Source organism: Orcinus orca, chromosome 4 (assembly GCF_937001465.1).
Source record: "Orcinus orca chromosome 4, mOrcOrc1.1, whole genome shotgun sequence".
Taxonomy (NCBI): Eukaryota; Metazoa; Chordata; class Mammalia; order Artiodactyla; family Delphinidae; genus Orcinus; species Orcinus orca.
In genome coordinates this window covers 93636715-93650642 of record NC_064562.1, presented here as the reverse complement: position 1 = coordinate 93650642, position 13928 = coordinate 93636715, and the positions used below count along the sequence as shown (strand labels likewise).

The 13928-nt window shown below is 34.4% G+C and overlaps 1 protein-coding gene across 6 annotated transcripts in view; it reads right to left on the bottom strand.

Annotated features, from left to right (window-relative positions):
• ARAP2 (ArfGAP with RhoGAP domain, ankyrin repeat and PH domain 2) overlaps nucleotides 1-13928 on the bottom strand; it is a 199375-nt gene that overhangs the window by 157977 nt on the left and 27470 nt on the right. For all 6 annotated transcript variants that reach the window (XM_033421634.2, XM_049709607.1, XM_033421631.2 and 3 more), the window contains 4 exons: nucleotides 7877-7935; nucleotides 6709-6785; nucleotides 5887-5978; nucleotides 4061-4414 (listed from right to left, as the gene is read on the bottom strand). In XM_033421634.2, coding sequence (XP_033277525.2) covers nucleotides 4061-4414; nucleotides 5887-5978; nucleotides 6709-6785; nucleotides 7877-7935 — 582 coding nt within the window. The remainder of the gene's footprint in view (nucleotides 1-4060; nucleotides 4415-5886; nucleotides 5979-6708; nucleotides 6786-7876; nucleotides 7936-13928) is intronic.

Here is a 13928-nt window from a genome sequence, read left to right as displayed (position 1 = left end):
AAAGTGGAAGATACAAAAAAGGCCAGGAACACATCTTGCTTATCCTTGTATTCGTCCAGAAATTCTTGAGCATATTATATACACAAATTTCTGAGTTAACCTTGCATGTTCAGCTCCTGCTGTCCCGGACTGACATTACCACACAATGCTTCTCTATGGTTAAAAACATTAATTTTTTAAAAGAGGAATTTAGCTGAGTAAGAAAAAATGTTCTAAAACATCTTGTCAAGTAAAAATATGAATTCCTCAAGATATATTGCGGTTTTTATAACTATGCTCAGTGCGTGATACCAAACACACAAACATCTTTAGAAAACAGCAGGTTAAAAAGTCAAAAGCGTTTCCTAGTTGCAGATATTCTTGGATATTTCAATACCTGGTTCTCCTAGAAGGGGTGTGGCACATTCAACCATGTTCTCTTTGATTTACAGAAACTCACAGGATTCTTCCTCTGAGTTGCACATTCAGGAAATTCTGGAATAAATTCTATCCAGTCTTCCATATTTGCATCTACTCAGACTTGCTGAAAAGCTTGAGCGTATTAGTTGCAGATAGGAAAGGGGAAGGAAAGAGACTTGTTTTTTTATCTTCAAAACCCAGTGAGGTTTTTTTAACGCAAGACCATTTATTAAGTTTCTCATCTGCCTCACCTGTTTGAAACACTAACAACGAACCCAAGTTCAATATTTTATCAAGTTTTTTCCACACAATTTTTTAAACCAACAGTATAAGGCTATATTATAATTAGATCATTCTAATAGTTAAATAAATGTTCATACTTTAAGCTCAGCTGGAAATGTTTCCATATTTCTCTAGTTGCATGGTGTTATCCAATTATTTTCTTACTAAATATTGGGCAGTTTTCACATACTGTGCATGGATTCAGAACTGGCATTTCCATTTCAAAGCAAACAGATACTCAGTCACATGAAATAAATCCAGATTATGAATTTTATTACTTTGTTTAATGTCACTCATGACTGAGGACAGTTTCCAACACTATTTGGAGAAGGATAACCAAGTATGGCTTTTTTTTTTTTTTTTTGTGGCGTATCTTGTGGGATCTTAGTTCCCTGAACAGGGATTGAACCCGAGCCCATAGCAGTGAGAGCACAGAGTCCTAAATACTGGACAGAGCAGGGAATTCCCACTATTTGTTTGTAAACTGTGTTTTGACAACACATGTCCTCACATACAGAAAACAGCAGGTTAAAAAGTCAAAAGGGTTTCCTATATGTCTATAGGGGAAAACAGAATTTAAATAAATGCACTGAGAGTTCACTGCTCTGTTAATGTACACCAGCACTATCAACGGCACCAGCAGATTTCCAACCAATACAGTGTCTGGAGTTTAGTTTTTACTACAAGATCCCTATAAATTAAAAAATAGCTGTTTTAGAAAGATTGAAAGAAAAAACTATGCCTAATACTAGTTTGTTTTTACTAATTCATTCAACAACAAACACTAAGAATATCTACCACTTGCTAGGCAATCTTCTAGTTGCTGAGGATACCACAGTAAACAAAAACCAATATAGATGACTGTCCCCACGGAGCATATATGCAACAAATAAATCATCAAGTGTATAAGCTATGAGAAAAATAATTAAGGGAGTAATGGGGTGGTGAGGGAGGGGCAGTGATAATATTAACTTTGGTGTTCAGGGATTCGTGCAAAGGAGACTTTGGAGCAAAAACTTGAGGGAAGTAAGGTACAAGTCATGCTGCTCTCTGGGTACGAGCATTCAGGGCAGAAAGGTACCCGTAGAGAGATCCTGCTTCTTATTATGTCTAGATTTGATAGAATAATAAAGTAGTTTCCTTGTTCCGTAATCTATCAGGTTATAATTTTCGATGTGGGGCCCAAAGGAGATGGAGGAAGCTGGTATAAGATTTCAGCTAACCCTCAAATCTGTTTTATGCTACTATGGCCCACAAGCCAAACCTGGCCCATGAAATGTGTTTATAAATAAAGTTTTATGGAAACACAGCCTCATTCATCAGTTTACACATTCTCTGTGGCTGCTTTCATGCTACAACTGCAGAGTTGCTGAGCTCCCACAGACACCATATGGCTGTAAAGTATTTATTATCTGACCCTTTACAGAAAAAGTGTACTAATACTTTCTCTGTGGAATTCAGAATGCCATCAAAATCAGTGCTACCTGCACCAAAGAGACATGCGACCATGAGTTAAACAAAGCTCAGTAACCTCTGCATAAGGAATGGGTAGGCATCATTTTGTCTAATTAATGAGCATCTTAAACACCCTCACCATAGCCTACAGAGTCTAACTAGAAAAAGGAAAAATGGAGATTCCACTTGTGGTCTAATAAATACATGCTTCTTGGCCAGTTACACATATTTCTTTTAAGTCATAGCAATATAATCATGGAGAAGAGCTTTTTAATTTCTTGGTGATATAACAAGCTCCTTTGTTTACTTTCCTAGCTGCATCCTGGTAACCTGGAAAAAGACTCTGAAGTCAGAAAACTCAATTATTTTCTCTAAAATGGAAAAATAAAAATCTCAAAAAATTACAGCCTCTAACCTTAGGCAGGTTCAGAATAGAAAGGATGGAAAGTCAGAGTTCTGATAAAAAGAGAGAGAAAATGTTCTAACTATCCCAGAGGTGGCCAGTAATGGTGAATCTTTCTCAGTGTGCCTGCAACATAAACATACTAACCTAACTCCATCAAGATCGAGGTACCACCCACCAGAGATCATTCAGGAAACCACAGCTGCTAGGGGCTCTGTATGCGGAATCTGCTAAATCTTCCAGTGATACTTTGAGAGAGCACTGGGATCTCCCTAATCATTTAAATTCTACAGAAATGAAAGACCTGAGACTATTCCCGTTCAATGTTTCATTCCACCAGTGTGTATATTTGAGTAATGACTCATACCGGTGCAATTTGACTATGCATTTACCAATAATACCGATGACTGATGAAAAGCAGACACAGTTAACTACTTTGTCATCCTAATGCAACCAGAAAGGAGTGAGACAAAATATGTGATGCTAAGAAGTTCTCTGCTTCAGTTTAGTCAACATCTAATTTGCTAAAGGGATGCAATCCTATAAAGTATTAATCATGTAATTATTAACCACAAAAGGGTTCAGCTTTTTTTTTTCGATTCCTTAAGAAATATCATTCCTTCTCCCACTAGTCAACTGATGCTTCTTCTAGCAATTTTTTTGCTAATAAAATTTATTTTAGGAGAAAACAAAGCTTTCTAGAAATGATACACCTTTTCGGGGAAGAGTAGAGAAAACCAGCACAACATAGGGACTCACCACAACAACTACTTAAACAGAAGAGATTTAATCCCTAAATAATTTAATAATTCATGAGGAACATTTCCAGTAAATATTTCAAAAGGACATTCAAAATTCAGGATGTCAGAAAATAATTCTAATTAAACATAATCCCTCCCCAAAGATTTCTCAGTACTGCAAAATGCTTAAGGACAGAAGTTTCTTTGTCAACAACTGAAATGATAAAACTGCTTTTAAAGTATAATATTCAAGGGACTCTGACCTTTTGTGCAACATTCAAAACTCAAAACAATATATCAATAGCAGTGAAGCCTAAAATGTAACAGTGACATACTTTCCCCTAACTACAATAAGCCTTGTATTCCCAAACAGAACGCTGTTCTAATGGGAGCGAAGAGCGAAGGCCAAACAGCGTGGGCTGAGTAATACAAACTCAATCGCTGTTGTTTTTCTTTGCTACAAATTGAGATACAGGATAGTGCATTTTGGTGCAAAGTTAGAAACTAACATTAAGGATCTAGATGTGAAATCAGACTTCCAGTTTTAATTTGCTATGCAGAACCTTAACCTAGAATTCCACACAGCACATGGCCCATGCCCCACATTATATCTAAAGAAGAGCATTTGCAAAAGTGTATTGAAAGTCCCTACAAACTGTCTCTGTATGCATGGGGGGTGGGGAGGAGCAACAGCAACCTAGCAGGTTTAGAAATGGATACGCTTGAATTTTTAAAAATATGCCACTTAGGGGAAAAAAAACAAAAAAGAATAAATACATACCCTTGGGGACAGAGTTTGTCAAGCCATCCTGATTTAACCTTTCTTGCAGATGATCCATAAAAACAGGCATAGGGAGATATTACATTTGAGGAAATGATTGATGAATCAGCCTTTCCACTTGTTGAGCTTAGTGGATAACTGTGCCTATTAACAGGGACAAAATTCACTGCTTTTTGAGTCCTAGATTTATATGGCTTTGAATGTTTTCTTCTTAAACTGTGAAAGCATTCTTCTACTGTTGAATATTCTGATTCCGAAGCAGAGTCTATAGGAAGATTGTTTTTGTCCTCTCGAGGTATCCAAATATCTTCTACTTTGTCTTCACTTACGTTCTCCATCCTGTTATCATATATGCTAAATGAAAAAAGAATGGTTTTAATATTTCCCACAGCTCTATGTGACTTAAGCCATTGGTTACTTTTTCTATTTATAAACAACCAATCACAGAAATTTAAGGCCAGGAAAAATGGTGGAGTTCAATTAACGCATCTGATAATTTTTAAAACTTCCTGAAAAATAGAAATCTCTCATTATACTAACACATATTTGAATACTACTAGAAGTAGTGTATTTTTTCTTATGTATCATTTAATCTGACCTGTTTATTTGGGGGGTTGGGTGTGAGTGGTGAGGATGGAGACTGCCATATTCTCTGCATCACAATTTAAACGTCTTCACCAGCACCAGTAAGTGGCCAGTCACTTAATGGGCCAGATCATGAACCACTATCTCGTGGAGAGAGGCACTAGAGATCTTATTTCCACATGTTGCCCCTTCTCTGACTCTCCACTAATTGACTTCAAGGACCCTATGTTCCATCATAATGTAATAAAACAAAGAGTACATCTGACTGGTGAGAACTTTAGTATTATTTTGCATCACTAATGAGAAAAAAACTGCACCACACTGCTAACTAGAAAACAAGAAAGGGCCAGGGTACATTCAGAAGGTAAAAGCTGTATAACATATAATATTTACTGGAACACATAGTTGCTAAGTATATTCGTATAGATTTAAGGAATGACAAAACAGATTGGCTCAGCCATTTATGCATAATAAAACTCATTACAAAGAAGTTTTTGCTAATCAATGAAACAGATATGCGTAGGAGTCAAATTACATCCTTCTGGACGTGGTATTCTAAAAATCATTGCCACCTTAAAGGACTTAACTTGGCCCCTTCCACATTCTGCACTGTAGTAAGTTCATATCAAATGCCTACTGAAGATTCTCAATTATTTAGTCTCATCTTAAGGAAACCCTCAACAGTGTTAGCCCTGGAGAATAAAGGTTAACATAGACAAATGTTAGGTAATGATGCACTACATCAAGTGCTAATAAAGCTGAGAGAAAAATAAAATTTAAGTTGGTACCTTACAAACGCTATTCAATCTCATGTGTGATCCAAATAACTGGATAATTTTCAAGCTGCTTGTCAATGCTGAACTTCTAATAAAAGGATACTTTACATTTGTAAAAATTATGCACCTCACATAGCGACATTTTTGGCACTGCCCCTTTCTTCTTCATAGTAAGGTAACTTCCTATCTTTAAAGTGCAAACATGGTCACCACATATTTGCCACTTTGGGAAAGGGAGAATGGTTTCAATTAGGAAAAGACAAAAATAATGTGCTACAGACTATAGAATCGATTTACAGGCTCTAAATTCAATTACTGAAATGAGTGCTGTTGTCAAAAGAAAGGATTTGAACTTACCAATGTAAACTATTTTCTTAGAAATATAATATGAGCAAGAATTCAACATTGTATATTATATAACATTTTATTCAAAAGAATTAATCATCATCAATCATGTCCTCATACCTTGATTTGACAAAAAATGAGTTTCTTTCAGTAGCTGTTTCCCCTTTGAGTGTATCTTCCTGGGTCCAAAATTCATTCTTTATGGATCTCTTCTATAAAAAAAAAATACACATTTTTTTAGGGGAGCAATATTCTACAAAGATTCACAGTATCTGGGTTTAGTTTTATTAAACAAACGTCAATTGTTTAGATCAATTTTCAATAAAAACAATTTAATTAGGGTGACTATATTAAATGGTAGCCTTTTGATCCCTTTTTCAATATTTTATTTAAATCATTAATAACTCATCATTTCAACTAAGAAGAACAGAAGATGCTAAGAATAAAATTTATTTACTTTTACTTTCCCACTTACTTTTTGTCTTCCAACTTCTCTTTCATCATGACCAAGAAATAAAATACCAAAAGAGAACAAGTAGTGGAGAGGAAAGACTAAGTGATAAACTGAATAATTAAGATTTGTAAATAGTTAGAAGTCTGTCTATATTTGGGTATAAGGCAAAGTAAAATCTAGTAGCTTGTCAGTTTGCCTTTCCTTTTTACAGGGGTTTGTCTTATTCTTTTTTTTTTTTAAGTAACTTGTGGTAAATTTTGAAAACCCACTGATCTGTATTCCTAAAATCAAATTGAAATGTATTTCTGTGATATATTTTTAAAGATATAAATCTGCCATGATTTTACTGAGCAGAATTTCACTGAATGGAAATTTCTTTCTTCAATATAACACATTCTTCAAACAGCTTAAAGGAAAATGAAGAGGCATATATAGGCAGAAAAGCAAAGAATTGAATATGGAAAAAAATTAAAATGTACGGGACTAACCTTGGAATTTTCTAGTCTCTGGAAGAGAAAGGTCTCTCCATAAGGGAAAATGGAAGATGAATTCTCCTCATTCGTATCTTTTGGGGGAATTATAGGATGAGAATAGAAAGATGTGAATAATGTGAAATATTGTTTTAAAAAAGCATGTGTTTAATTATTTTATAGCAATATCACAACTTAAGCTTTATTCTCTGAGAGTCCAAAATTCTGCTCATAATTCTTACCCTCAAATCAACTCTAAGCATGATTTTCTCAATGTATACACCCCTCACTTCACAACCAAAACACATTACTCACTGTTTCTCAAAGTGTGATGTGTCACATTTGTCCTTGCTAACCTATAGGATCCATGTTAATATAAGTAAGCACATTTCCCCATACAATGGAAATTGTCATGGTGTGTTTATAATGTTAATTCCTAAATAAGAGATTAGTTTTAATGGCAGAAAATTAATCTTAATTCTATTATAATTTTAAACAAATGATCATTAAAAGTTCACTAACATAACAGCTAGATGTTATAGCATTCAAAATGCCAGAATCCACTTAATATAATCCCTCTAATACCATAACTACTAATGCACCTGTAAGTAAATTCTTTCAAGAGAATTTCCACAATCCCTGAATTACATTGATCCACAAGAAAGAATTCTCAACACTTGCATTTTCTGCTGTGGTAAATTTTTTTAAAGGTTCAGTAGTCAAGTGTTTGCTAACAGCATTGAGAAGAATGTTCCTGAACTTGCACACGCAGAATTTTCAAAAAGAAAGAAAAGCCTCTGTCAATGAGCAGTTGACCAGAGCAATGTCAGCCCTTTCCTGTTACCATGGCAAAATTACTTTCCATAAATCTACGCCCTGTAGTTCAGACTGTCAGAAACCACATAATTTAGTTAAATGCTTTCGACTGTGGTTAATGATAAATGAAGCCTGGGTAAAAAAATCTTTTTACATTAGCATGTGCAAATTTCCAGGAGTCTGCGTATATATTACTGTCTTTCATTCGCTCACCTTTAAAAGTGTCTGGAGTACTATGAACCCTGGCAGACAGTTATTCCCACTATTCCCTATTCCACAGGTGGGCTGCTTTCTTGATCATGATTTTAACATTTGTAAGAGTATCAAATGAGTACTAACTAATTTACAGACTTTAAAAGCTGAGACTCACTTTGTTGTGTCATAGATTTTCCAGTTGAGGTGGGAACATTTCTTCTCTCACGGAAATAGCTTAAGGCAAAGGGAAAAATAGATAAAATACGTAAAAATAGATGTTACCATCTTGAGTAAAGGATTAATTGTAGGCACATATATTCTTTTTGTTAGAAAAACCAATATTCAAAAATAAGTTTGATTTTAATGAACAAATACAATGGCCAAATTCCATAAATGTGTTTTTTTAAATAGCCTTAAAGGAAGAGATTTTATTGGATTTTACAAGTGTTTGCTTCTTACATTTATAATTCACAAAAGTAAAATGAACATATTTGCCCAAGTATTTATGATTTCTTTTGTCTTTAGCTTTACAATATTGAATAAAAAATCTGTCTGGCTCTAAGAGCATAATTTGAAAATACATAAGACCTTTTCTCAAAGATCTCACAGCCTTGAGAGAGAAATACTACAGGTAATTAATTAGAATACAACATAACAGCAATGCCAGAGGAAAACACTGTGGAAACAGAAGGTAATGAATACCTACTACCATATGAAAGAGTTCTATTTTTCCATTTAAATATAAGGATCAGGACAGTGTCCTTAACTTCTCTTAAATATAAATATGCCCAAGTAACTATAGGAAAGACTATATATATGTAGTTGTAGTTATCTATTTATTTATATCTATATAAAAGAACAGAAACCAATGAAATAGAATATAAACAAAATTTAAAAATAATGGTAACCAAAAGCTGTTTCTTTGAAAAGATCAATAAAATTTATAACCCTCAGGGAAGGAAAATAAGAATGAGAGACAGAAGAGACAAATTACCAATATCGGGAATGAAAGAGAGAACATCACTACAAATCCTACAAACATTAAAGGGATAATTACAGACTATTAAGAAAAACTTTATGCCAGTAAATTCAACAATTTACATGAAATGGAAAAATTCCTTGAGATACAAATGATCAAATAGGACACAAGAATAGAAAATCTTAATATCCCTGTATCTATTAGAAAATTTGAATTCAGTAATTAATCACCTACCCACAAAAAGCTCCAGGCCCAAATACTGCAATGGTGAGCTCCACCAAACATTTAAGGAAGGAATAATACCAATTCTATGTAAACCTTTTCAGAAAATAGGAAAGGAAGGACTACTTCCTAGTTCATTCAGTAAGGCCAGTATTACTAATACACAGCCAGTCAAAAACAAAACAACAGATAAATATTAGACAAATATTCCTTATAAATTTAACATGCAAAAATCGTTAACAAAATATTAGCAAATCAAATCCAACAATACATAAAAAGGATAATATATTATGACCAGGTGAGATTTACCACAAGAAAGCAAAGTTGGTTTATCACGGAAAAATTAATATAATTCACCAAATTAAGAAAATAAAGGAGAAAAATCACATTCTCACAGCAATAGATTCAGAAAAACCAATTGACAAAATTCAAAATCCATTCATGACAAAAACTCTCAGCAAACTAGGAATAGAAAAAAACTTCCTCAACCTAATAAAGGGCATTTATGAAAAACCAACATCATAATCAAAGATTAAAGACTGAATCATTTTCCTTAAGACTGGAAATAAGGCAAGGAGGTGGGCGCTCACTAGTTATATACACATTAGTTCATATGTTGCAGTCAGTGCAACAAGCGAAAGAAATAAAAAACATTCAGATTGGAAAGGAAGGCCTCTTATAAGCAGAAGTCTGTATCTAATCAACAGGAAATCCTTAAAAATCTACCTAAAAGCTTCTCAAACTGCTAAGTCAGTCAGTCTAGCAAGGTACCAGGATAGGGGGAAATATTTTTAAAAATCAATAGTATTTCTAAATACTAGCAATGAACAATTGGAAAAATAGTTTGAAAATATAACTTTTACAAGAGCATAAAGAAACATGAAACACTAAGGGGTAAATTTATCAAAATATGGGCAGGATCTGCACACTGAAAACTCTAAAACATTGCTGAGAAAAATTAAAGAAGACCTAAATAAGTAGATATATCATGTTCATGGATTGGAAGACTCAATATCATTAAGATGTGAATTCTCCACATATTGATATACAGCGTCAACATAATCCCAAACAAAATTCCAGTGATCTTTTTTATAGAAATTAACAAGGTGATGCTAAAATTTACATGCAAATAAGAACAATTTGGAATGGTCAGAATATTTAAAAGAAAGACAAAATTGGAAGATTTATCGTATATGATTTCAATATTTAGTCTAAAACTACAGCAATCAAATTTGTGTGGTATTGGTGAAAGGGCAGACATATAAATCAATGGAATTAAACAGAAGTCCACATATACTCCCACACATCTATGGTCCAGTGATTTTTGAAAAAATATGTCATGGCAATTCAATGGGGAAAGGATAGTCTTTTCAACAAGTGTTGCTGGAATAACTGGATAGCTCAATTTAAAAAAAGAAATGAATATCAACCATTACTTCATACCATATACAAAAATTAACTTGAAATGCAGTTTAGGCCTAAATGTTACTACTAAAACTTTAAACCTTCTGGAAACCAACAGGAGAAAAATTTTGCAACCTTTAAGTATGCAAAGATTTCTTAAGTAAGATACAACACCCCCCCAAAAAAAAGTTGGACCTTTATGCTGTCACATATTTCTGATAAATGACTTGTTTCTAAAATATAAAAAGAATACTTACAATCTATTAATAGGAATGATTCAATTTAAAAATGGACAAAAATTTAAATAGACACTTTATAAGAGGATACACAAATGTGATAATAAATACGGACTCATTAGAATGGATAAACTTAAGGCTGTAAATACCAAGTGTTAGACAGCATGTTGAATAAATAAAAGGTTTAAATACTGCCAGCAGGAACGCAAAAGGGTACATCCATTTTGGAATACTGCTTGACATTTTCTGATAAAGTTAATTTAAGCTCCCAGCTATCCAATCCTAGAAACTCAAAAGAATTGAAAACATATTTCCAGGGAAATAAAGTTTTCTGGTCTTTCTTCATAGCAGTTTTACCTTCAATAATCAACAACTTAAAGCAAACTAAATGTACATCAACAGGTGAATGATAAACAAATAGTGGTATAAGGACCTAAGGGATTACTACCAAGCTTGGGGGTGGGAACTAATAAAAGGATACAAATTAATACTAAACATAATAATATGAATAACTCTCAAAATCATCATGCTCAGCGAAAGAAGCCTGGCACAAAGACGTATATCCTATATGATTCTATAAGGAAGCGTGGAAGATGGATGGACTGTAGAAGGACACTAAGAAATGCTTAGGGTTGATGGAACTGCCACTTCTTAATTGTGGTGATAATTTAATAGGTTTACACATCTTTCAAAACTCATCAAATTATATGCTTTGAATTGGTACAGTTTATTATGCAAATATTATACCTCAAAGAGTTGTTTAAAAATGAATTTAGCAAAGCTACTCTTCATAGGGTTGATACATAAAATATAAACTATATTCCCAAATATCAGCAAACAAAATGAAATATTAAAAGTGATACCATATACAAAAGTATCAGAAAAATATAAAAACCCAGGATTAAATCTAACAAAAGATTTGTAAGAACTCAGTCCTGAGAAACCATTCCTGAGAAAATTAAAGAAAATCTAATTAAGTGGAGGAATATATGGAAGACTGAATACCGCAAAGATGTCAACAACATTTGTAGAATCAATGTAATCCCAATCAAAAGAGTTACAGGGGTGGGTATCTAGGTGGAATTTAACAAGTTGATCTTTAAATTTATAAGAAAAAGCAAAAGACCAAGAATAACTAAGACACCTGAAGAAGAAAGTGAGAAGACTTGCTCTGCTAGGTATCAGGATTTATTTTTAAAGCTATGGTAATGAAGACACTACATTACTGATAAAAGGACAGATATATAGATTAGTGAAGTAGAATGGGCATAAAGGCACCCAATATTCATTTAAGTTAAAACAAAGATGTCAATCTTGAGCAATGAGCAAAGCATGTCTTTAATAAGAAGATGACTTGGATATCCACTTGGTATTAAAAAGAAAAAGTACTCCTACCTCAAACTATACCTAGAAATCAATTAAAGGTGGACTATAGGGGCTTCCCTGGTGGCGCAGTGGTTGAGAGTCCACCTGCGGATGCAGGGGACACGGGTTCGTGCCCCGGTCCGGGAAGATCCCACGTGCCGCGGAGCAGCTAGGCCCGTGAGCCATGGCTGCTGAGCCTGCGCGTCCGGAGCCTGTGCTCTGCAACCAGAGAGGCCACAACAGTGAGAGGTCCGCGTACCACAAAAAAAAAAAAAAAAAAAAAAAGGTGGATTATAAATCCCAACATGATAGGCCAAACAATAAAGCTAGAAGAATATAAAACAGAATATCTTCTGTGTCTTAACATATGAAAAATTCTAACTCTAAAGGAAAGTAATGGTAAATCTGACTAAATTAAAGAACTTTCATTCATTAAAAGTCACCATCAAAGAATAAAAAAGCAGTATGTAGAAGAGGAAAATATATATTCGACAAAGGGCTCATACTCATGGTGCATCAATAACTCTTAAAAATCATTATAAAACACAGAAAATGCAATTCAAAACAACAACCCCCCTCCCTCAAAATGGGTAAATGACTCCAAAAGGCACCACATAAAAGAAGATAGAAACATGGTCAATGACCAATAAATGCATTAAAAGGTGCTCGATTTCATTAGTCATCAGAAAATACAAATTAAAATCGCAATGAAATATAACTACCCGCCCACCTGTATGGCTAAAATTTTTTAAATAACGAAATTCTGTTGAGGCTATGAGACAAAAGAAATGCACTAGTTAACACTGCTAGTGTTAACATAAGTGAGCATAACTACTCAATGATGAGAACCACTTTGCATTACCCACCAAAGTGCAAGATAAGCATATACTATGACAGCAACGCTACTCCTAAGTATATATTCAACAGACATACATGTAGATGAAAAGAAAAACCACCCAAATGTACGTAAACATAAAAAAGTTAAAGAAGCTGTGGGAGAATCACACAAAAGAATAACATTCAACAGACAAAACAACAAACTGACATGCAGCCACATGGATGCATCTCATAAACATCAGGTTGAATAAAAGATATCGGACACAAAACGTTACTTGCTGTATGATTCAATTTATATGAAATTCTAGAATAGGCAAAAGTAATTCAGTGAGATCAGTGGTTCCCCAATGTAGGTGATAGGATAATTTACTGCCAATGTGCAAAGGCGATTTTTGAGGGATGATAGAAATGTTCTATATCTTGATTGTGGTCACATGGGTGTATATATTTGTCAAAACTCATCAACCTGTCTATTTAATATCAGTCTTTTTTCTTACATGTAAGTTAGATATAAATAAAGCTGGTTTAACACGTGTGTACACATATATCATTTACATGTAAAATACTAGATGATGTGGAGAATGTGAACTATAACAGTAGAATGGATATCATGATATATCCATATGGGGAAATATTATACAGCAGTGAAAATGAACAGTCTACAAACATAGGTACCAACATAGATTAAGTCTCAAAGTTAAGCAAAATGAACTTAACTAAAAGATTTACTATATGGCTGCATTTTTAAAACCATAAGACAGTCAAAACTACAGTATAGAGAAGGGATTCAAGATGGCGGAAGAGTAAGATGTGGAGATCACCTTCCTCCCCACAGATACATCAGAAATACATCTACACGTGGAACAACCCCTACAGAGCATCTCCTGAACGCCAGCAGAAGACCTAAAACCTCCCAAAAGGCAAGAAACTCCCCACGTACCTGGGTAGGGCAAAAGAAAAAAGAAAAAACTGAGACAAAAGAATAGGGATGGGACCTGCACCAGTGGGAGGGAGCTGTGAAGGAGGAAAGGTTTCCACACACTAGGAAGACCCTTCGTGGGTGGAGACTGTGAGTGGCTGAGGGGGGAGCTTCAGAGCCATGGAGGAGAGCGCAGCAACAGGGGTGTGGAGGGCAAAGCGGGGAGATTCCCGCACAGAGGATCGGCGCTGACCAGCACTCACCA